The sequence below is a fragment of the Mesocricetus auratus genome, unplaced genomic scaffold, assembly GCF_017639785.1.
Source record: "Mesocricetus auratus isolate SY011 unplaced genomic scaffold, BCM_Maur_2.0 Super-Scaffold_100022, whole genome shotgun sequence".
Lineage (NCBI taxonomy): Eukaryota > Metazoa > Chordata > Mammalia > Rodentia > Cricetidae > Mesocricetus > Mesocricetus auratus.
The window spans coordinates 18685493-18707361 of NW_024429203.1; the positions used below are offsets into that span (position 1 = coordinate 18685493).

Genomic DNA, 21869 nt, shown 5'->3' on the forward strand with positions numbered 1-21869 from the left:
TTTTCCCAACCCTTAACTCTGAAGTAGCATCTGTTTTTGAAGCTGAGGTGTGTTTCTTGTATGCAGCAGAAGGATGGATTCTGTCTTTGAATCCATTCTGTTAGGCTGTGTCTTTTTATGGGCGAGTTAAAACCATTAATATTGAGGGATATTAATGACCATTGATTACTCATTCTTCTTTGATTTGGAATGGTTGTTGGTGGTGGAATTCCACCCCTTGTTTCTTTTGCTTGTTGGTAAAGTGAGATTATCTATTGCCTATGTTTTTCTGGTTGTAGTTACCTTCCTTGGATTGGAGTTTTCCTTCCAGAACTTTCTGTAGGGCTGGGTTAGATGATATGTATTGTTTGAATCTAGTTTTGTCATGGAATATCTTGTTTTCTCCGTCTAAAGTGATTGAGAGCTTTGCTGGGTATAGTAGTCTGGGCTGGCATCCGTGGTCTCTTAGTGTTGACAGAATATCTATCCGGGACCTTCTGGCTTTCAGAGTTTCCATGGAGAAGTCAGGTGTCATTCTGATAGGTTTGCCTTTATAAGTTACTTGACATTTTCCTTAGCTGCTTTTAATATTCTTTCTTTAATCTGTATATTTGGGGTCTTGATTATTATGTGTCAAGGGGACCTTTTTGTGGTCCACTCTATTTGGTGTTCTGTAAGCTTCTTTCACCTTCATTAGCATGTCTTTCTTTAGGTTGGGAAAGTTTTTTTCTATAATTTTGTTGAATATGTTTTTGCCCCTTTGAGGTGAGTTTCTTTCCCTTCTTCTATACCTATTATTCTTAAGTTTGGTCTTTTCAAGGTGTCCCATATTTCCTAAATATTTTTTGCTAGGAATTTGGTTTAATTCCAGAAATAAGGTGAGTACTTAAGCAAGTTATTTAGTATCTCTAACCTGAAAATTTACTCATCTTTAAAACTGATGATGATGAATAATTCAAATAATATTGGGTAAAATAGGGGGAAGAGGGAATCATAGGTTAGAGGACAGATCTGGCACCAGTGAGACCTCTAGTGATCTAAAGGGATGACACCAATTGGAATGCAATATTGGAGAGACCACCTTGAATACCTATTCCTGATAATGAATTTGATGTCTGTAACCATCCTGGAGTCTTCATCCAGTGACTGATGGAAGCAGAGGCAAACACCCACAGTTAAACACTGAACTGAACCCATGGAACCCAGTAACAGAGAGAGATGAGCGATGAGCAAATTGGCAAAGAATGGGCTGGCAAAACAAGCAGAGACAGCTGATCTGAACAGGGGAGTGCTCTTGGACTCCAGACCGACAGCTGGGAGGCCAGCATGGGACTGATCCAGACCCCCTGAATGTGAGAGTCAGTGAGGAGGCCTGGGCAACCTACGGGGCCCTGGGCAGTGGATCAGTGTTTATTCCTGGCATATAAACAGACATCATATGTCCATAACACAAAGAGGGATGCTCTCTCAGCCTGGACTCTTAGGGGAGTGCCTGGACCCTGCCCTGAGTAAAATGACAGACTCTAGATATCCCCTATGTGGAAGGAAATGGCAATAGGGTGGGAGGCTGGGAGGGGGATGGTGGGGGGTGCGGGAGGAGGGGAGGGAGAGGGAACTGGGATTGACATGTAAAGCAAGCTATTTAAAATTAAAATTATATATATATATAAATGAAGGAATTCAAATAGATAATAAGTATGAACCACTACATTCAATGCCTGACACTCTGAGCTCTCACCAAGATGATGACAATGATGATGCTGATGCTGATGATGATAATGACAATAATGAGGATATTAACAACAGTGACAATGTTGATGATGATAATAGCTATGACTTTAAGAATCTATGACAGCAAAACTGACATTCCCAAGGTAATTTTCTTTCTTCATTGACAATCATCCAGTCTCCTGAAATTACATAAGAGTGTACATTTGTTTTAATCACCTGCCCCTAAGAAATTTCTTTGAAAAATAATTTCTAGACTAGAACATTCTTAGCATGGTCAGAACCACACCCATCTTGGAGCACGGTCTCCACACTATACACCAGTTGCTGCTTTTTTTTTTTCTAGGACACACATAGCAGTTCTAGAATAGTCTGCTCGTGTTCAAGACACCAGAAATTAACTATGTTTAAAACAATTCTTAAGCAACAGGCATGGAGTTTTATCCATTTCTTGGATCTTCTTAATCATTTTTCAGTTCCTCAAATTCTGGCTGCTGCTAAGTAGTCAGTGCTCTGGGGGACCAAGGAAATCTTTCTGCCTTCTCCACAACTTCTTCATGGCTGCAATCACTTCTTTATTTCTCAGGGTATAAATGGCAGGATTCAGCATGGGGGTGACCATTGTGTATAGCACAGAAACTGCCTTATCCATGGGGAATGTCCTAAAAGGCCTTGCATAGATGTAGATGCAAGGCACAAAAATGATAGTCACCACAGCAATGTGAGAGGCACAGGTAGACAGGGCCTTGCTGCGACCCTCCCTGGAGTGGCTTCGGAGCATCACAAGCAGGGCTGTGTAGGAGCCCAGCAGCACCAGAAAACACATGAGAGTGACCAAGCCATTGTTAGACACCATCAGAAGCTCTAAAACAAAGGTGTCCGTGCAGGCCAGTTTGATCAGCTGCGGCACGTCACAATAAAAGTTGTCCAGCTTGTCAGGACCACAAAATGGTAGATGGATAGTCAGTCCAATTTGGACAATGGAGTGGATAAAGCCCCCTACCCACGAGGCTGCCATGAAGAGCCCACAGATGGACTGGTTCATAATTAGTGAGTAGCGTAGGGGCTGAGAAATGGCGATGTAACGATCATATGCCATGACAGTCAGCAGGAATATCTTGATGCCTCCAATGAAGTGGAAAAAGAACAGCTGGGTCAGGCAGGCTCCAAAGGAAATAACGGAGCTGTGTGAGAGCAAGTCAACCAGCATCCTGGGGGCAGTGATGGAAGAATAGCAGAAGTCCAAGAATGAAAGGTTGCCTAAGAGGAAATACATAGTTGTGTGCAAGCGTGGGTCCCAGGTCACTATGACCACAATAAGAAGATTGCCAGTGACAGTCAAAAGATACACTGCTAAGAAGATGATGAAGAGTAGGAACCGAAGCTCCCATACCTGAGAAAGCCCCAGGAAGACGAATGCTTCCACCTGGGAATGGTTTGTTGGGCTCATCTGCCTGGTATGACCTGGTAAATGAGCCTGTCAAGAAAAATGGACATAGTCATTAAGGCTCTACAAATTTCTCTGAAATAATTCTGTCTGTTCCTTCTAGGGCAAATGTTCACTATTTTATTTAACATATGAACATTATAAATAGATGTTTCAGCAGGTAAAGCTATTCCCTGCAAATCATGATGACTTGAGTTCAATTCCCAAAACCCACATAGTGGGGAAGGGGGAACTCCTGCAAGTTGTCCTCTGATCTCCACATGTACACAGCGCAATGTATGCACACGTACTCAAACAGCACACCATCAATCAACCAACACACACAAACATCAATATAAGTTTAAATTTTAAAATGTATTATTATAATTGATTCAATAGAGCACTATGAAAATACACTGCCATTCAAGCTTCAGGGAGCTAAAATTCGGGTTACCATTGACAATATTCCTGCTTTGTAGAACTGAAAATAATATGTCTTTGATTTAGAAAACCTGATGAATCCCCACATGCCAAACAATGCCCATGGGATGACATAGTTATAATTTGTATCCCCAGATAACAAAATGCTAAAGTTGACACTATACCCAAGAATAAGCACTTAGTTGCCTTCTATGTATTAATCTTTGGGTCAGACACCTGGTCATAGGAAAGCATAATAAGAAAACTTTCCCTGATTTGAGTGTTCCTCTTTAAATGTGATTTTCCTTCTTTTCGATTTTTAAAAATAAATTTATTTATTTACTTGCCTATTTATTTGTTTGTTTGTTTAAAATCCTTACTACAATTTCTCCTCCTCCTAGCCTCCCATCCCCCCTCTATACCCACCCCAAATTCACTCCTCCTTCATTTCTGCTTAGGAAAGGGAGGTCTCCCATGAGTATCAACAAAACATGGTATATCAAGTTGCAGTAAGACTAAGCACCTCCCCATGTATTAAGGATGGGCAAGGCAACCCAATATGAGGAGTAGGGTTCCAAAAGTCACAGAGTCAGAGATGGGCCCTGCTCCCAATGTTAGGAGTACCTCAAGAGGGCCAAGCTACATAGTTGTAACATATATACAGAGAGCCTAGGTCCACACCCATGCAGGCTCCCTGGTTGTCAGTTTATGATTATTTAAAAATATGTAAGCCTTTTTATCTTAAAAGTCATGTAGCTTAGGGTTGAGAAGGCTGAAGGGCAGGTGAATATAAGAATAATGAAATGATCCATAACTGAAACATTTTGCCAGAATTCTTTGTGCCCTCTAAGACATCCATCTTTTCCCTTGGAAAACACAGTCTTTCCTTTGAACAACTTTATTATTATATAAGAAGTGCCACAGGCTGTGGGGCTAGAGGTTAAGAGTGCTTGTGACCCATGCAGAGGATCAAGGCTTGATTCCTAGCACCTTTGTGACAGCTTACAACCCTCCTTAACTCCAGTTCCAGGGGATTTGATGCCCTGTCCTGATCTCCCCAGAATCCAGGAATTCCCCAAGTGCGTAAGCATACAGGCAGACAAAACATTAACATGCACAAAATAAAATAAATAAACCTTAAAATTTATTTTAAGTTCTACAAGCCACAAAATTTATAGGAAAATAAGTATTGGATCCAAAAAAAGAAAATAATTAGGATTTTATTTTTATTTTGTAATTGTATAAAAATTGGAAAACCAAGGTGGGGGGGTTAGGACCATGATGGGGAAAACTACAGAGACAGCTGACCCAAGCTAGAGGGAGCTCCTAGACTATGGACTGACAGCTGGGGAACCTACATGGGACCAAACAAGACCCTCTGGATGTGGGTGACAGTTATGTGACTTGATCTGTGGGGGGGTGGGGTTGGCAGTGGCACCAGAACATATCCCAGGGGCATGAACTGGCTTTTGGGAGCCTATTCCCTAAGGTGGGATACCTTGCTCAGTCTTGATACAGGGGGAGGGGCTTGATTCTACCTCAACTTGGTATACCAGACTTTGTTGACTCCCCAAGGAAAGCCTTACCCCTTCTGAGGTCTGGATGGGGGCATGGGAAGGGTGGAAGGTGTGAGGAAGCAGGGCAGGGAGAGGGTAGTGGGATTGGTACGTAAAATAAAAAAAATTAATAAAAATCGGAAAACCAGAAAAAGCAGAATTTTAATGCTATTATCATTCAATTCATATGCATTATTAGGTTTAGCACCTGATGTTAGGTTAGCACCTTTCCTCAGATGTCTTCTATTTTATCATAAACTTCTGTCAGACAACTATAGTTTGTTTAAAATAAACTCTCGCAACTTAATGAAAAAAAATAAAATAAAAGGATGCTAAAGTCACAGGTAAGACAAAAAGATGGAAAACAATTTTCCTTTGCCCTCCACTTTTTAAAAGCAGAAAACTATTACTTTCTCTACAAATGCATGAAAATGCATGAAAGAAGAAAGTTTCCTATCCTATGGCTCTGGGGAACCCAGAAAAACTGCAGGCCTTGGGAAAATACAACGGAACGGAATGTAATTAGAATGATAAACCCCCTTCCACAAGTTTGAGAATGCATGTTACCTTCAAGTATATTGTTCAAGGAATAACTTTTACTCATATATGATTCAGGAGGTTGTAACTGAAACTTTAGAATCATTATAAAAATGCCAATCCACCCCAACATTTAGAAATTCTTAAAATAACAGGAGTGTTTATCTACACGGAAGTATTTTGACAGGAACTGAGATGTCAAACATTTAAACGACTTCAGGAATTAATTTCCTCTTATCACTTAACAGAAATGTGAAATGTCATTTCAAAACAGCTTAATGTTAATTTTAAATGTAGCCTTTTCAGTGATGTATTTCTTTGTGCTTTACTCATTGAATTTGTATATAAGTGAATTTGTATATTAAGTACCTTCTACTTATTAAGCACTTCACTGAATGCAAAGACCTTAGAAAGATGAGAATCAAATAGCTTGCTAAGCTGATGTCCTAGTTATTGTTCTATTGATATGAAGAAATGCCATGATCAAGGAAGCTTATTTAAAAAAAAAAAAAACATTTAACTGGAGTCCTGCTTGCAGTTCCAGATGTTGGTACATTATCATCAGGGCAGGGGCATGGCAGTGTGCAGAGCACTGGAGCAGTAGCTGAGAACTACATCCTGATCTGCAGGCAGCAGAGAACAAGACTCTGAGATTGAGTATGGGCTTAGGAACCTCAAAGCCCTCTCCTATTGGCATACTTTCTCCAGCAATGTCACAGCTTCTAATCCCTCTAAACCAGCCCACCCCTGGTGACTAAGCATTCAAATGAGTGGGGGTCATTCTTATTCAAACCACCACTCTTGGCATTTGTTGAAAACCATGTTCCTAACACTTGAGAGGTTGCCACAAAAGAACAAGAGTTGAAAGTCAGCCTGAACTACAAAGTCAGCCTGTGTCAGAGAGTAAACCAAAAGAAAAAGAATGGGGAAGAAGAGAGGGGGTGAAGAGGAAGAGAGTTGGTCATGGGGGAACAGGAAGTTGAGGGGTTGGGGGTAGAATAGGGGGAAGAGGGAATCATGGGATCCAATACAGATCAGGCACCAGAGCGACCTCGAGTGATCTAAAGGGATAACACCAATTGGCAAGCTAAGCAATAGTGGAGAGACCACCTCGAATGCCCATTCCTGATAATGAACTTGATGTCTATAACCATCCGGGAGCCTTCATCCTGTGACTGATGGAAGCAGAGGCAAACACACAATTAATCACTGAACTGAACCCAAGGAACCCAGTGACAGAGAGAGAGGAGTGATGAGCAAATTGGCAAAGAATGGGCTGGCAAAACCAGCAGAGACAGCTGATCTGAACAGGGGAGAGCTCTTGGACCCCAGACTGACAGTGGGGAGGCCAGCATGGGACTGATCTGGACCCCCCAAATGTGAGTGTCAGCAAGAAGGCCTGGGCAACCTATGGGGCCCTGAGCTGTGCATCAGTGTCTATCCCTGATATACAGTCTTCGTGTGCCTATAGCACAAAGAGGGATGCTCTCTCAGCCTGGACTCTTAGGGGAGTGCCTGGACCCTGCCCTGAGTAAAATGACAGACTCTAGATATCCCCTATGTGGAAGGATTTGGCAATAGGGTGGCAGGGTGGGGGGGAAGGGGAGTGCGGGAGGAGGGGAGGGAGAGGGAACTGGGATTGACATGTAAAACAAGCTATTTAAAATTAAAATAAAAAATGATAAAAAAAAAGAAAAAGAAAAAGAATGGGCTGGCAAAACCAGCAGAGACAGCTGATCTGAACAGGGGAGAGCTCTTGGACCCCAGACCGACAGCTGGGAGGCCAGCATGGGACTGATCCAGACCCCCTGAATGTGAGAGTCAGTGAGGAGGACTGGGCAACCTATGGGGCCCTGGGCAGTGGATCAGTGTTTATCCCTGGAATACAAACAGACATCATGTGTCCATAACACAAAGAGGGATGCTCTCTCAGCCTGGACTCTTAGGTGAGTTCCTGGCCCCTGCCCTGAGTGAAATGACAGACTCTAGATATCCCCTATGTGGAAGGAAATGGGGATAGGGTGGGAGGCTGGGGGGGATGGTGGGTGGGTGCGGGAGGAGGGGGAGGGAGAGGGAATTGGGATTGACATGTAAAACAAGCTATTTAAAATTAAAATAATAGAAATTTTAAAAAGAAAGAAAAAGAAAAGGTTTATCTTGTCTCCAAATCTTCAGTGTGCAACACTCTGTCAACAGCTGACCCCTGAGTACCAATCTTGTCTAGTCATAATAAACAGTACACTTCCTCACACTGCACACCAACCTTCCTGAGTTCCCAGAACTTGACACTCTTAATCCTTGATTCCCTTTCTATGTTTCTTTATTAAACTCTATGCATCTAGGTCTTAATTTGATGGAATACTTTAAATATACAAATAATCTGCAATTTCTACTGTAAATTTCAACATTTTAGGAGCTTGAAAATCAATGCTCAATTTTAGAAAAATTTCTATAAATTGAAAGTCAGAAAGATGAGGTTGTAGGGCAAACAACCTCCAAAAAAAAACAATATTTGGACAGAACTTTAACAAGTATGCATAAGATCTACATGAGGGAAACTATAAATTCATAATGTTTAAAAAAGTTTAAAATAAAAATAAATTATCACTTCTTATCTACAGTCATAATAAACCTTGGCATTATCAAATTTTCAGTTCCTCCTAATTTGATCTGTAGGTTCAATGTAATCCCAATCAATATCCCAACATGTTATTATAAAGACATCAACAAAGTGATCTTATGGTCTATATGGAGAAACAACTCATGTTAAATATCTAACAAGACTGGAAGACAGAAACTGGCCAAAGTTAGGTCTCACTGTTAAGCCATGTTGTCTAAGATGCTGTTACATTGACAAAGAAAGATAAATAGGCCAATAGACTAGGAGGGGTAGAAGAGTGGGACACCTGTTCTCCAGCTTACATCAAACATTCTCTAAAGTAGACCATGTTACATCTCAGAATACATAAATTAACAAATCTAGAAGAATATAAATCACAGTGTATGAATTATGCTGCAAGTCAATAATGGAAAAAATATCTATTTCCAAATATTTGGAAATTAAACAACATTTCTAAGTGGCATGTGGTTCAAAGAAAACATAAAAGAAATCTAATTTTGAGAAACATAACATCTTAAAAGGTAAATATAATTTACCAAGATGTGTTAATCAAAGGCAATGTTCAGAAGTAAACTAAGGCATTAAATATATTATATGAGAAAACAAGAAAATTCTAAGTCAATAAATGAGATTTCCATCTCAACAGAGAAAGACTTAAAATGCTGGCCTAAAAAAATCTGATTAAAATAAATCTTAAATGTTTAACATAAATCAGTACAACAAAAATTAGAAAATCAACAATGAAAAAATAAACAAAACTCAAACTGGTTCTTTGAAGAGATAAATCACTAATAAAAAAAAAGAAAAGAAAGGAATAAATATTGCTAAAATTACCAGACTTTACAAGATTCAAAACAATTCCTACTAATCCATTAGTGGCATTTCTCACAGAACTACAAGATAAAAGTAGCATAGAATCACATAAATAAATAAACAAATAAATACATAAACAAACAAGCCTTACTAGATAAAACAAGCATAAGCACAAAGAACAAAACAGGAATAATTACACTACCACACATCAAAATATACTCCTGTGCTATGAATCAAAATGTCAAGGCAATGACATAAATACAGACATGCTGACCAGGACAGAGAGGACTAGAAATAAGTCCAAGCGAGCAAAGTCAACTGCTCTGACAATAGCACAAAGATGCCTTGAATAGAGACTGTCTTTTTGATGGGAAAAAAGGAATGTATCAAGCTTTAACATTAATTAAGGAAGATTAACAGTGTCTTCCTTCTACGTAGTTAAAAATCCAACTGTTAAACTGCAAGTTTCTGCTTAACACATTGTCTGCCCTTTTCTCTTGAGAAGTGACCACCACTAGTACCTGCTTAAACAGCCAGTTCTGTTTGCTAAGATGAAACTGCTCTAACCAGAAACCTGCCCTTTCAACTTCTGTGAAATGTGCTTAGCTCCAGAGAAAAATCTCTTTCAGAGCAAGGATAAAAGCCCACACCAGGATGGTCATGTAGACAAGATTATGACAGTACCTCCTGTCCTAAGTAAACCATAGCATGTTTCTGCCCATGACCTAACCTCCTAGAGCAGAATCTTGGATTTTGTGCTCATTAAACAACTTTCCCTTTTATTCTGAGTGCTGTTGAAGTTCTTGTTGAAGAAGGGTTAAATCCTTAACATTTTCAGTAAATAGTCACAGGCAACTCCAAACACAGCACCTGCTCCTTGACTCCCCAGTTACAAATATCAAATCAAAACAGATTTGCATGTAAGACTTGAAACTCTAAGACTACTGCAGTAAAACACCACAAAAAAATGAACTGGGCAAGGATTTTGTTTGGAAAAGATGCCAAGGGCACAAGAGAAAAGAAAAGGTAAATGAAATTATACCAAACTAAAATCCTCCCAGGAATGAAAGCAAGAAGCAACCACAAACAAAGGGGAAATACTTGTAAGCTGTACATCTGACAAGTGTTACTATCTAGAATATACAAGGAATTCTGAAATCTAATAATAAAAATAAATAATAACCCAAATAAAACTGGATAATGGTAAGGCATGGTAATTCATATCTCTACACCTACTACTTGGGATGGTAATTCAGGGAGATTACCACAAGTTCAAAGCCAGACTGAATTACACAGTGAGTTCTAGTATATCCTGGACTGAGTGAAACTATGTCTCAAAAATAAATAAGCAAACATTTCTTAAAAGAATGCAACTATTCAACTGAACAGTGGATAGAGAAAATGTGGTACATTTACACAATGGAGTACTATTCAGCGGGAAAAAAATGGAATCTTGAAATTTGCAGGCAAATGGATGTCACTAGAAGAAACCATACTGAGTGAGGTAACCCAGTCACAAAAAGACAAACATGGTATGTACTCACTAATTTATGGATTTTAGACATGAATCAGGGGAGGGCCAGCATATAATCCTACTGCCAGAGAATCTGGGAAATAGAACCTTCATCCAGCAACTGATGAAAGCAGAGGCAGATACCCACAGACAAACACTGAACTGAACTCCTGGAATCCAGTGTCAGAGAGAACTGATGGGCAAAGGAGTTAAGAGTGGGCTGGTTTAATCTACAGAAACAGTTGATCTGAACAAGGGGGAGCTCTTGAACCCCAGATTGATGACTGTGTAGAAAGCATGGGACTGACCCAGACCCCCCTGAATGTGAATGTTAGTGAAGAGGCCTAGGTAATCTATGGAGCCTTGGGTACTATTTATCCCCAGCGTACAAATAGACTTTGAGTGCCCATACCATAATGTGGGAGGCTCTCTCAGCCAGGACTCTTGGGGGAGGGCCTAGGCCCTGCCCTGGATGAAATAACAGTCACTGGAGATCCACCATGGAGGGCCTCAGCCTCCCTGGGGACCAAAGTGGAGATTGGGTGGGGGACTGGGGGACCTGGTGGGGAGGGGGGGGGATTGACATGTGAAACAAGATTGTTTCTAACCTAAATAAAAAATAATAATTATTGTTATTTTTTTTAAAAAGGAATGCAACTATTTAAAGAATTACGGAAAAATATTCCATATCACTAATTGTCAGGAAAATGCAAACCAAAATCTCTCTAAGATATTAACCCCACTCCAGTAAGAAAAATGAAGGAACAGGAGTGAACAGGATCAAAGTACATCATGTATGAGTGAAAAATCACATGAAAAGCCATCATTTCGTACAATTAATATACTTGAATAAAATGCATTAAAACTAAAAGTGAATACTTACATACAATATTTTGAGAAGTTAACACATCATAAAACTAGAGATTCAAGTTTATTGTCAAAAGTTTACAGACTCCTTAAAGAAGCCTTCTATTAAATCCATTATTTTAGGAAAAAAGTCAGATTTGTATATTACACATGAAATGTAAATTCCAACTTGACTAAATATTTGAACTCAAATAATATATAAAATAAATGTTCTAGAAGAAAACACAGAACTCATTATGACATTAAACTATGAAAGTATTCCAAACAAAACATAAAGGTCACAAGTCAGATGAAACGACAGAAAATGTTTTGGGCAGTGCAGAACTTAGGATGACACACATATGAGGAGCAAAGCAGAAGCGGAAGCTACAAACATATGAGAAAATAACTCCACAGGGCACTGAGTCATAAGAAAAGTGTGGGATTAATACCAATAAAATAGGGAAGAATAGAGGGGGAGAAGAGGAAGAGAGAATAAGTCATGGGGGAACAGGAAGGTTGAGTGGGGAGTAGAATAGGGGGAAGAGGGAATCATAGATTAGAAGACAGATCAGGCACCAGTGTGACCTCTAGTGATCTAAAGGGATGACACCAATTGGCAAGCTAAGCAATAGTGGAGAGACCACCTCGAATGCCCATTCCAGATAATGAACTTGATGTCTATAACCATTGGGAGCCTTCATCCTGTGACTGATGGAAGCAGAGGCAAACACCCACAGTTAAACACTTAACTGAATCCAAGGAACCCAGTGACAGAGAGAGAGGAGCGATGAGCAAATTGGCAAAGAATGGGCTGGCAAAACCCAGCAGAGACAGCTGATCTGAACAGGGGAGTGCTCTTGGACCCCAGACTGACAGCTGGGAGGCCAGCATGGGACTGATCCGGACCCCCGAATGTGAGTGTCAGTGAGGAGGCCTGGGCAACCTATGGGGCCCTGGGCAGTGGATCAGTGTTTATCCCTGGCATCCAAACAGACATCGTGTGTCCATAACACAAAGAGGGATGCTCTCTCAGCCTGGACTCTTAGGTGAGTTCCTGGACCCTGCCCTGAGTGAAATGACAGACTCTAGATATCCCCTATATGGAAGGAAATGGCGATAGGGTGGGAGGCTGGGGGGGATGGTGGGGGGTGCGGGAGGAGGGGAGGGAGAGGGAACTGGGATTGATATGTAAAACAAGCTATTTAAAATAATAATAATAAAAAAGAGTTTCCTCAAAGTGCTAAGAACATGCATGTGAAGATAATTCACAGGAAAATATATTCAACTCCAAAAATGGTTCAATATATATATAAAACATTTAAAACAATGTAATGTTTATGCATCTTTGAGATAAGAAATTTTAAGTCGTTGGTGATTGTTGAAAACAATGGCGGGAGGGGACAAGGATGCTGACATAATATTTAAATGTGAACCACCATCACCTCTAAGAAAGTAGTTGGGCAGCTTCTCCTCAACACTCAAGCAAGCATTTTGCATTTGAATACGTTTTGAATCCACAACTCCACTTCTTGCTATCTAACATCCAGAAGCCTTAAGAATACTAAAAGAGATCAATATAATAGTGTAAGTACAGCCTCGGTAGCAGAAAAGTGTAAATAATTAAGTTCTTGTAAAGAAACTTTTAAGTAAATTGGAAGAAGGTTGAGGACAGCATAGAAAATGAAATGCATAAAACGATTCCCTTTCTGGTTCTGAAAGCTTTATTTTTTTATTGTTTGTACGGTATGTAAATGCACACTATTATTGTGAAGTGCTCAGAACTGGTAACAGTGGTTACCTCTAGATGGGTAAATGGCATTAGAAGGATGTTGGGGTGGCGAATTTCTGTGCTTTATTCCATTACATGCACTTATTTCGATTTCCCATAATTGGATTCACTTACTTCTTGTGTAATGAAAAGTCAAAAATATAATTAATCAATTGGAGCCTTTCTTTTCTCTTCTGAGTGACCCAACACTTTTGGCAGTGTAACTCTGCTCCATTATCTCAAGCTAAGGAAGAGAGATTCAATTGCACTGGCTTCCTGTAGGAACACTAGCTAGTGGGAACCCACAAAAAAAAAAAAAAAAGCCTGAAAGCCTGAGCACATCTGCTCTTGGCATTGTTTTAAGAATACCTAAGTCTTCTAAGTTCATACTTTTTAATGAAATAAGTATACATCATTTTGCCACACTATACCTGAAAACAGGTTTCTACCAATGAAAGCTCTGACCATACATTTCTAAGCATGTCTAGCACACGGCGTAGAAGAGCATACATTTTCTGTACCACATGTTTTACCACCTGCTTCTCATCTTTCCAAGGTGAAATGTTCTGCTAATCTCCATAGCAGCTCTCTTCCCCTCCATTCGTGTGCCCCACATTAATACCTGATCACCTCGTTTAATGTCTGCGTCCATCCCTTGTACCCACACCACGATTCCTCCATCCCTAAAAATAAAATCATTCTAATGAAGGTCTTCTGTAACATATGATAGGCAAATTACAGATTCCTCTATTGAGAAATTTCTGACACCAAGAAATTACTTTTCTTGCCTAAATATGTCACACTAAAAATGTGGGAATTAAATAGAGTTAATGCACATAAAATGTCAAGAAGAAACAATGTATTTCATTTATTGTATATCGTTAATTGCCTGCAAAATTCTTAGCAGCTAGTATTTCAAACTGATGAACAGATGATGCCACTTTAATGTATAATATGATAAAAATTATAGTCTCAAATATGATTAAACAATGAGTGTTTGCCATTCCTCCATCCTGCAACATCTTAAATGCAGACTATCATTTCAAAATCAGAAACATCTACATGACACATAAAAAGACATCAAGAAATTACTAATGGGTGGGTTTGTGATAGAATCCTCACCCTTAGTGGCTAGTAACAAAGCAAATAGGCTCTATTCCTGTGAACCCTCCAATCATGCCTCCCTTTCCCAGCAGATCTTACTTGACCACTCCAGAGATGAATTACAAGAGTACAAGTGCAAACCAACACTAATGTTTATTTACAGTTGTATCTCCTACTAATAAACTGTTAATGAAATCTGTTCTTGCTCACAAGTCTGCTCTGGACTATGACAAGATGAGAAGGTAAAATTGTCTCCTGCTTGGTTTTTCTTCAACTGATCTCCATTCATTGTGCACTCCCATCTGTACGCTGAGCCTCCTTCTACACTACAATCCGGAAGATACCAGTTTCTGCTGTGTTATAACAGGCACAGAAGAGCACATACTATGTCACCCTTTAGCTTTGGAAACACAGCCCTGAATAAAGCCCTGGGAGTAGTATCAGGAACACTGGACAAGGGCTCCATGCACTAAATATATGGCTTAAATGGGCAAGGAACAGAAGGACCCAACGATGAGCTTTGGTAGAGTGCTGTGACAGAGCCTTGCCTCAGGAAGGGAGGTGGCTAGAGTAGTACCCTAAATAGAAATGTCACAGCATCCAACACCAGACACCTCCCTTCTGTAAAACTGTGTGGTTGTTACTATATTTTCAACCAACCCTAGAGGAAAGTTTTAAAGGACTACTAAAATATATGGTTCTCTGTGGGTTTGAGGCCAGCCTAGTCTACAAAGTGAGTTCCAGGACAGCCAGGACTATTACACAGAGAAACCCTGGATCCAAAAACCAAAAAGAAAGAAAGAAAGAAACAAGCAAAGAAAGTCAGTCAGAAATGACAAAAGAATGCAGTAGATAGGCAATTAAAAATCTGGAGAAACATTGTAGGAAAGATTTGCTGATATTCACCTCCATGAAAGCCTTGAGCTACAATGTTCTCAGTTTAATAGAGGGTAGCTGCAAAGCTAGACATTGGCATGCTCAAAAATGAAAGTCAACTGTATTATTAAGTTCTTAAAGTAAATAACCATATCATATACAAATAAAAGATCAGATACTGTGTAACTACTTTCATAGAAAAAAATGAAATAGTACATGGCACTGGTCTAACTAATGAATTTTTGGATTTGACCCCAAAGATTGAAGAAACAGAAATGAAATCACAGAAATAAGATGGCATCAGACTAAAAAGCTCCTTCATAAGCAAGAAAACAAGGAGCATGAGTGAAGAGTCAACCTATGAAATGTGAGAAAATCCCCTTAAGTCAGAATTTGCTAAGGGGTTGCCATAAAAAATATGTAAGAATCTTGCTGGGCAGTGGTGGTGCACGCCTTTAATCCCAGCTTTCATGAGGCAGAGGCAGGTGGATCTCTGTGAGTTTGAGGCCAGCCTAGTCTACAGAGCTAGTTCTAGAACAGTCAAGTCTGTTACTCAGATAAAACCTGTCTTTAAAAAAAAAAGAAACAGAAGTAAGAATCTTGATTCCTTTTATATTATGAATATAATCATGTTACATGTATTGATTTCAGAAATAGTGATAAAATAATAACCTGAATGAAAACTATAAAAAACATAAAGATTTCTCAAAAGAAGGCATGCATTTGCCAATATTTACATATATATATGACTAAAATGTCTGACATTGCCAGTTTTTAAGGAATGGAAAATTTAAACCATAGTGAGATACTACCTCACACCTGTCAGAATGGCTATTATCCAAAACAAAGACAAAAGTCAGCAAGAATGAAAAGAAAAGAAGTTATTGTATTTTTTGGCAGAAATGTATGTCAATTAATGTTCTGGATTCCAAAATAATTGTGATACTAGAAATTTTCTTTAAGTTTCTTTTTAGGTTTCCTGTGTGTAAAATGAGTATCATAACAATATACCCAATTTGCCTCACTGAGCTCTTTTCAGAATCAAATAAGGTCAAATATGTAAAATAGATATAAGGCATTGTGTTTTTGAAACCTTTGCCCACCAGGACTGCCCAGCCATTGAAAACTGCAGCATGACATTGTGGTCAACAAATAAACTATGTAAACGTGTGGGTCATACTTACAGCTATCCTGTATGCATAGTTAGTGCAAATATAAATTCATATTCACATAAATCTACAGGTAGAGAGCTGAACTGCCTGAATAGGAAATTGCCCCAAAACAACTCATTGTTACAGATAAGAGTAAAATAGGATGAGAGGGACCTATGACTTCACTGTACCTCAAACCTTCCCTAGACTCAAATAGAGCATCACTGTAATGTTTTGGAAATGTGAGTGCAGAACTTAGATTTGAACTGACTTGTCTTTAGCATACATTTCTCTGTGTAATCATGTACACACATGTGTGAAGTTTCCATTTCTTTTAATTCAGCAAGCATTTACTTCTCTAAATATTTTTGTGTAGAGCATGCTGGCCATCATAGAAGGAATACAGCTGAGCCTAGCCATGCTCATCTATAATTCATCACTTGTAAGGCAGGTGTGGGTGAGTGGGCCTCAAGATCACTCAAGGCTGTCCACTTCATTACGATGCCCTGTATAATAATAATAATAATATCACTACATTCTTTACCTTCTTAGGTCATATTTTAAGTGAAAAAGTAGGGAAAATCACTTTTGTGAATAAGTTAAGATTGGGAATAAACTGAATAAATGGTAACTATTTATGTAGGATTGTAGACACAATGCAATCAGGGAAGAAGTCACCTCTACCTGAGCACAGTGGACTTCATGTTTTCTTTACTTCAGATCCCCCATTCCTGCCAACCTTGGGTTCTGAATAACCATAGTTTTTGGTGACCCTTAAGGGTAGGTTTCATAGGGAATCTCTCTCTGCCTTTAAGGCAACACTATCTAAAAGAATGCTGGCTCTAGAGTTAGTAGTGAACATCTGGACAAGCATTCCTAATTGTTCTGGAAACTCTGCAAAGTGTTGGCACTGAGGTCAACCCTGTAGTTTTCAAAACTGTAGACTAGAAATGCCATTTGCTCTGTAGAGGATTAATTATGAAATTAGGTAATATAGAAAAAGCCTTTAGCCTATTGCCTAGAATAAGATTAACTATCAATATTTTAAATGCAAACACGTGCCTGAGTAAATCTTGTAATTTGGAGAGGATAGTTAGTTGTCAAACGTAGAGCAGATCAGAGATGGGGAGTTTCAGTTTCAAAGAGAAAAGACTAAGAAAATACATAGCAGTGAAGAATATGCATGAATACAGCCAAAGTATCTGATTTGGAATAGAACTCTGAATAACAGACAATGGAGATATGTAAATAAAGGGCAAATTGTGTTCCAGCTAAATGTTAGATTAAGGAGTCCCTAATCTAAACAAGAATCTTTGAAAAGGAAGACAGGGAATGAAACCTTGGCTTTCGTGTCATTTACCTGTGGCATTTGAACATTCAAATTAAATAATGACTTAAAATTAGCTAGTCTTATCACAAACACTTAAATCTATTTTAGCAAACAGACATTTCTGTGTGACAGGGAACAGGGTAATTTTAATCTTGTTTTACATCCTGGAAATAGATGATATCACACACACACATACACACACACACACACACACACACACACACACACAATTATGAATGGTGACCCAGAGAGGCAAGAGTCTCCAAAGTCACTTAGTAGCACAGCCTGAGCTGGATCCTTCAGTGTACTCTTCTAGTGGGTAATCGCAGGTTCAAACCTTCCAAATGAATGAGGAAAATCTTAAAAATTACACTAAACAGCTGAGATTCACTCACCTCCAGCTTCCTACATGATATCACTGTAGAAATTGGTGATGCATAAATTTGGATCAAAAGACTGCTGCAGGCCCTCAAGAGGGCTTCAGGACTTGAAGGTCTATTGCAAAGGGATTTTGACAAAGCAGAGGTAGATGTCAGCTGTGGGGCATGAAAATCTCCCATGCTATCCTCAGCTAAGTGTCTCTGGGGACCACACCAGGGACAAATGCAGGGAAGAGCAGTGACCTACATGAACCATCCCTGAAGAATAAATTAGCTGCAGTCCAGCACCTCCACATCACAGCTTCATAATTCAGAGAACAAATTTTTTATGATTTTTTCCAAAATTCTTTTCTTCATATATTTCCTTTGTTTTTGTTAACCCCACCAACCTAATGAATGGCTTAATGATATAATAACAACGAATAAAGTAAAAGAAAGAAGTCTACTTACCGAATATAAATATGCCTCACTAAGTCTTTACTTCCTGTTTGCTGTGGTTGAAACCAGGTCCTCATAACTGAGTGGGTGATCCCTGCCACTAAACTCCACTCTGAGTACTATATCTTTGCACCATTTTCCCAGTTGAAGGCTTTAAAAGTCAACTAAATAACTGGCAGAATTCAGTACATGTTAATAAGTTGATATCTTAGAAACATTTCTCAGAAATAGGCAAAATCATGCCTGGAGGTGGCTCAGCAGTTAAGAACACTGGCTACTCTTCCAGAGGTCCTGAGTTCAATTTCCAGCAACCACATGGTAGCTCACAACTATCTATACTCAGATCTGATACCCTTTTCTGGCCTGCAGACATACAGACAGACAGAGCACTTGCACATTAAAAAAATACATAAACTAAAAAAAAGAAATAGGCAAAATCAGTAGACTTCTTGTAATATATTTATTTTACACTGTTTGTGCATTTTTACCATATTGTTGCCATGAGTAAAAGTTGCCAGTTTTACATGATTTTCAGTTGTTTTCTAAAGCTCTACTTTTATGTACATTTTATTGTTATTAAAGATGAACACTCCGTTTGCCTTTCAATTTTCTTCAGGGACTTTCAGGGAGTTATTATATTGTTTGTTAATATGCTAGCTGTTTATTAAAAACTGTAACTCTGAAAGTCAGGCATGGTGATACACAGCTGTAATCCCAACACTTAGATGCAGAGAGAGTAGAAGTTAAAGTCACATATATTGAGGGCCAGGCCAGCCAGGTTTACATAGCAAAACTATCTGTCTCAAAACACCAATAAAAAAAGAAAAATTTTAAATAGTAGTTCTGGATACATATAAATAAACACAATATTAAATGTGATATCATGGTTTAAATATGGCACAGCCCACCTAGGCTCATGTGTTGAATGGTTGGTCCCAAGCTGGTGGTGTTACTGGAGATGATTTGGGGAGATTGTAGACATTTTAGAAGTAGGAACTAGCTAGAAGCAGTAGGTATATGATTTTGTGAGCTTTGTCTTGTCCTGGCCTCCCTCCTTTCATCCCTTCCTGCCCACCATGAAGTGAAGACCCTTCTCTACAGCCACCATGATATTTTGCTCAAGCCCATGAGCCCAAACTGTCAAGAACTGAACCCTCTCGAGCCAAAATAAATAACTCCTCTTTGTACGTTGTTTTTCTTAAGTATTTTACTCATAGTTATAGGATGTAACACGGCGCAGTGCCTGCTGCCCTAGTGTAAGTTGGGGAAGAGCCTAGCACCCCTGGAGTTAGCGCACCGCGGGGTCGTTACAGCGAAGCACTTGGGGAGCCCTAAGGTCTGGGAGCAGCCACCATGTCGATCTTCACCCCCACCAACCAGATCAGGCTAACCAATGTGGCCGTGGTGCGGATGAAGCGGGCAGGGAAGCGCTTTGAAATCGCCTGCTATAAAAACAAGGTCGTCGGCTGGCAGAGTGGCATGGAAAAAGACCTTGATGAAGTTCTGCAGACCCACTCAGTGTTTGTAAATGTTTCCAAAGGCCAGGTTGCCAAGAAGGAAGACCTCATCAGTGCATTTGGGACAGACTGAAATCTGTTAGCAGATTCTGACTAAAGGAGAAGTTCAAGTGTCAGATAAAGAACGGCATACACAGCTGGAGCAGATATTTAGGGATAGTGCAACCATTGTGTCAGACAAGGGCGTGAACCCAGAAACAAACAGACCCTACACGGTTATCCTCATTGAGAGAGCCATGAAAGACATCCACTACTCAGTCAAGCCCAACAAGAGCATAAAGCAGCAGGCTTTGGAAGTGATAAAGCAGTTAAAAGAGAAGATACAGATAGAGCATGCCCACATGTGATTGCGCTTCATTCTGACAATAAATGAAGGCAAGAAGCTGAAGGGAAAGCTGAAGCCACTTATGTAGGTCGTGGAGAATGAGGACTATAGCCAGCAGCTGGAGAGAGTATGTCTCCTCGACCCTGGCTGCTTCAGAGAAATCGATGAGCTAATAAAAAAGGAAACCAAAGGCAAGGGTTCTCTGGAAGAGCTCAGTCTGAAAGACGTGGAGGAAGGAGATGAGAAACTCTAATGACACTCTCCAGTTCCTCAGCTGGAACACGGCAGAGGACATTGGCTCCCAGCAGCAGCAGTTTGTTTTTGTGGCCTGCCAAAGGCCCTGCGCAAGGCAAGCAACGGGCCACTTTCTCATCTTGTGTTAAACTTTGACCTACCTACTGGGTGTTTTGTTTTAAATTGGGGTTTCCAGCAAAAATGACAATCCCAAAATACAGTGTACAGAACAGCTAAAAAAAAAAGAAAAGAAAAGAAATGTAACACATGCACATAGGTATTGTCTATACAGGTATATGTATCCATATATGTATATATATTTATAACTTATATAAATGTTTTATCTAAGTTTGTTGTTGGTTTTAAAAAGTCATTTCAATAATCATATTAATCAAGTTTTTCCTGGAGGATGTGTTTTTTAAAAATATTTTCTTTGACAATTTCATATATGCATATAATATGCTTTGGTTATATTACCTCCCACCACTCTTGATCACATTCACACCTCAACCAATTTCTGGTACCTTTCTGTTTCCCAACAAGTCCCCTCTTACTTTTATGATGTCTCTTTGAACCACTGGGTTTAGTTAGGTTGCTTACAAGAGCATGAGTGCAGAGTTATTTATAGAAGCATGAGCAGCTTAGCAGTGTCTACACAACTGTAAAAAAAAATGATTTTCATGTCTTCAGAAGTCATTATTCCTGACCTTGGAGTAAGGGCTCAAGAGTCATTCCCCATCCATGTTGGAATATTGTCTGGTTTGATCTTGGCTGTTGACCACAGTTGCTGTGAGATAAGTTCAATGGCCATGTTACATAATCCAGAAAACAGCACTTCACAACAGTCTTTCTCATCCTCTGGCTCCAACATTCTTCCTGCAACAATTACGATTGTGTTTCCTAAGCCTTAGTGGAGGACAATAGATATCCCCTCTACTTTGAAGCAGTCAGCAGTCACTTACACTCAGATCTTTGACCAGTTATGAGTCTCTTGCTGCCCACTGCAAAAACAAGTTTCTCTAACCAAGATCGGTAGCAACATTCATCCATTGCTATGAACATAAACATTTAGAAGGCAGTTTGACAGCATATTCATGTAGCAAAACACCAATGATAAGTTACCCCTTGGGACCTATGACTTTCTGAGCCATAGACTTTTGACCAAGTTTACAGAACCAATTATTAATTCCATTTTAGGATGCAAACTACAAATCTAAGAAAGTTGTTGGTAACCCCACATAAGTGTTATGCCAGTACAGCACAAGTGGGTTTATCCTGCCTAGAGGTCAGAATTGTGATATGCAG

The 21869-nt window shown here is 39.5% G+C and overlaps 1 protein-coding gene and 1 pseudogene across 1 annotated transcript; one reads left to right on the plus strand and one right to left on the minus strand.

Moving 5' to 3' along the window:
* Window positions 1-2212: 2212 nt before the first annotated feature.
* LOC101842780 (olfactory receptor 4D5) lies at window positions 2213-3157 on the minus strand. The gene has a single exon (XM_005069388.1). It carries the CDS (start codon window positions 3155-3157, stop codon window positions 2213-2215), a length of 945 nt encoding a protein of 314 aa, XP_005069445.1.
* Window positions 3158-19816: 16659 nt separating this feature from the next.
* Window positions 19817-20583, plus strand: LOC101825993 (annotated as a pseudogene).
* The last annotated feature ends 1286 nt before the right edge of the window (window positions 20584-21869 follow it).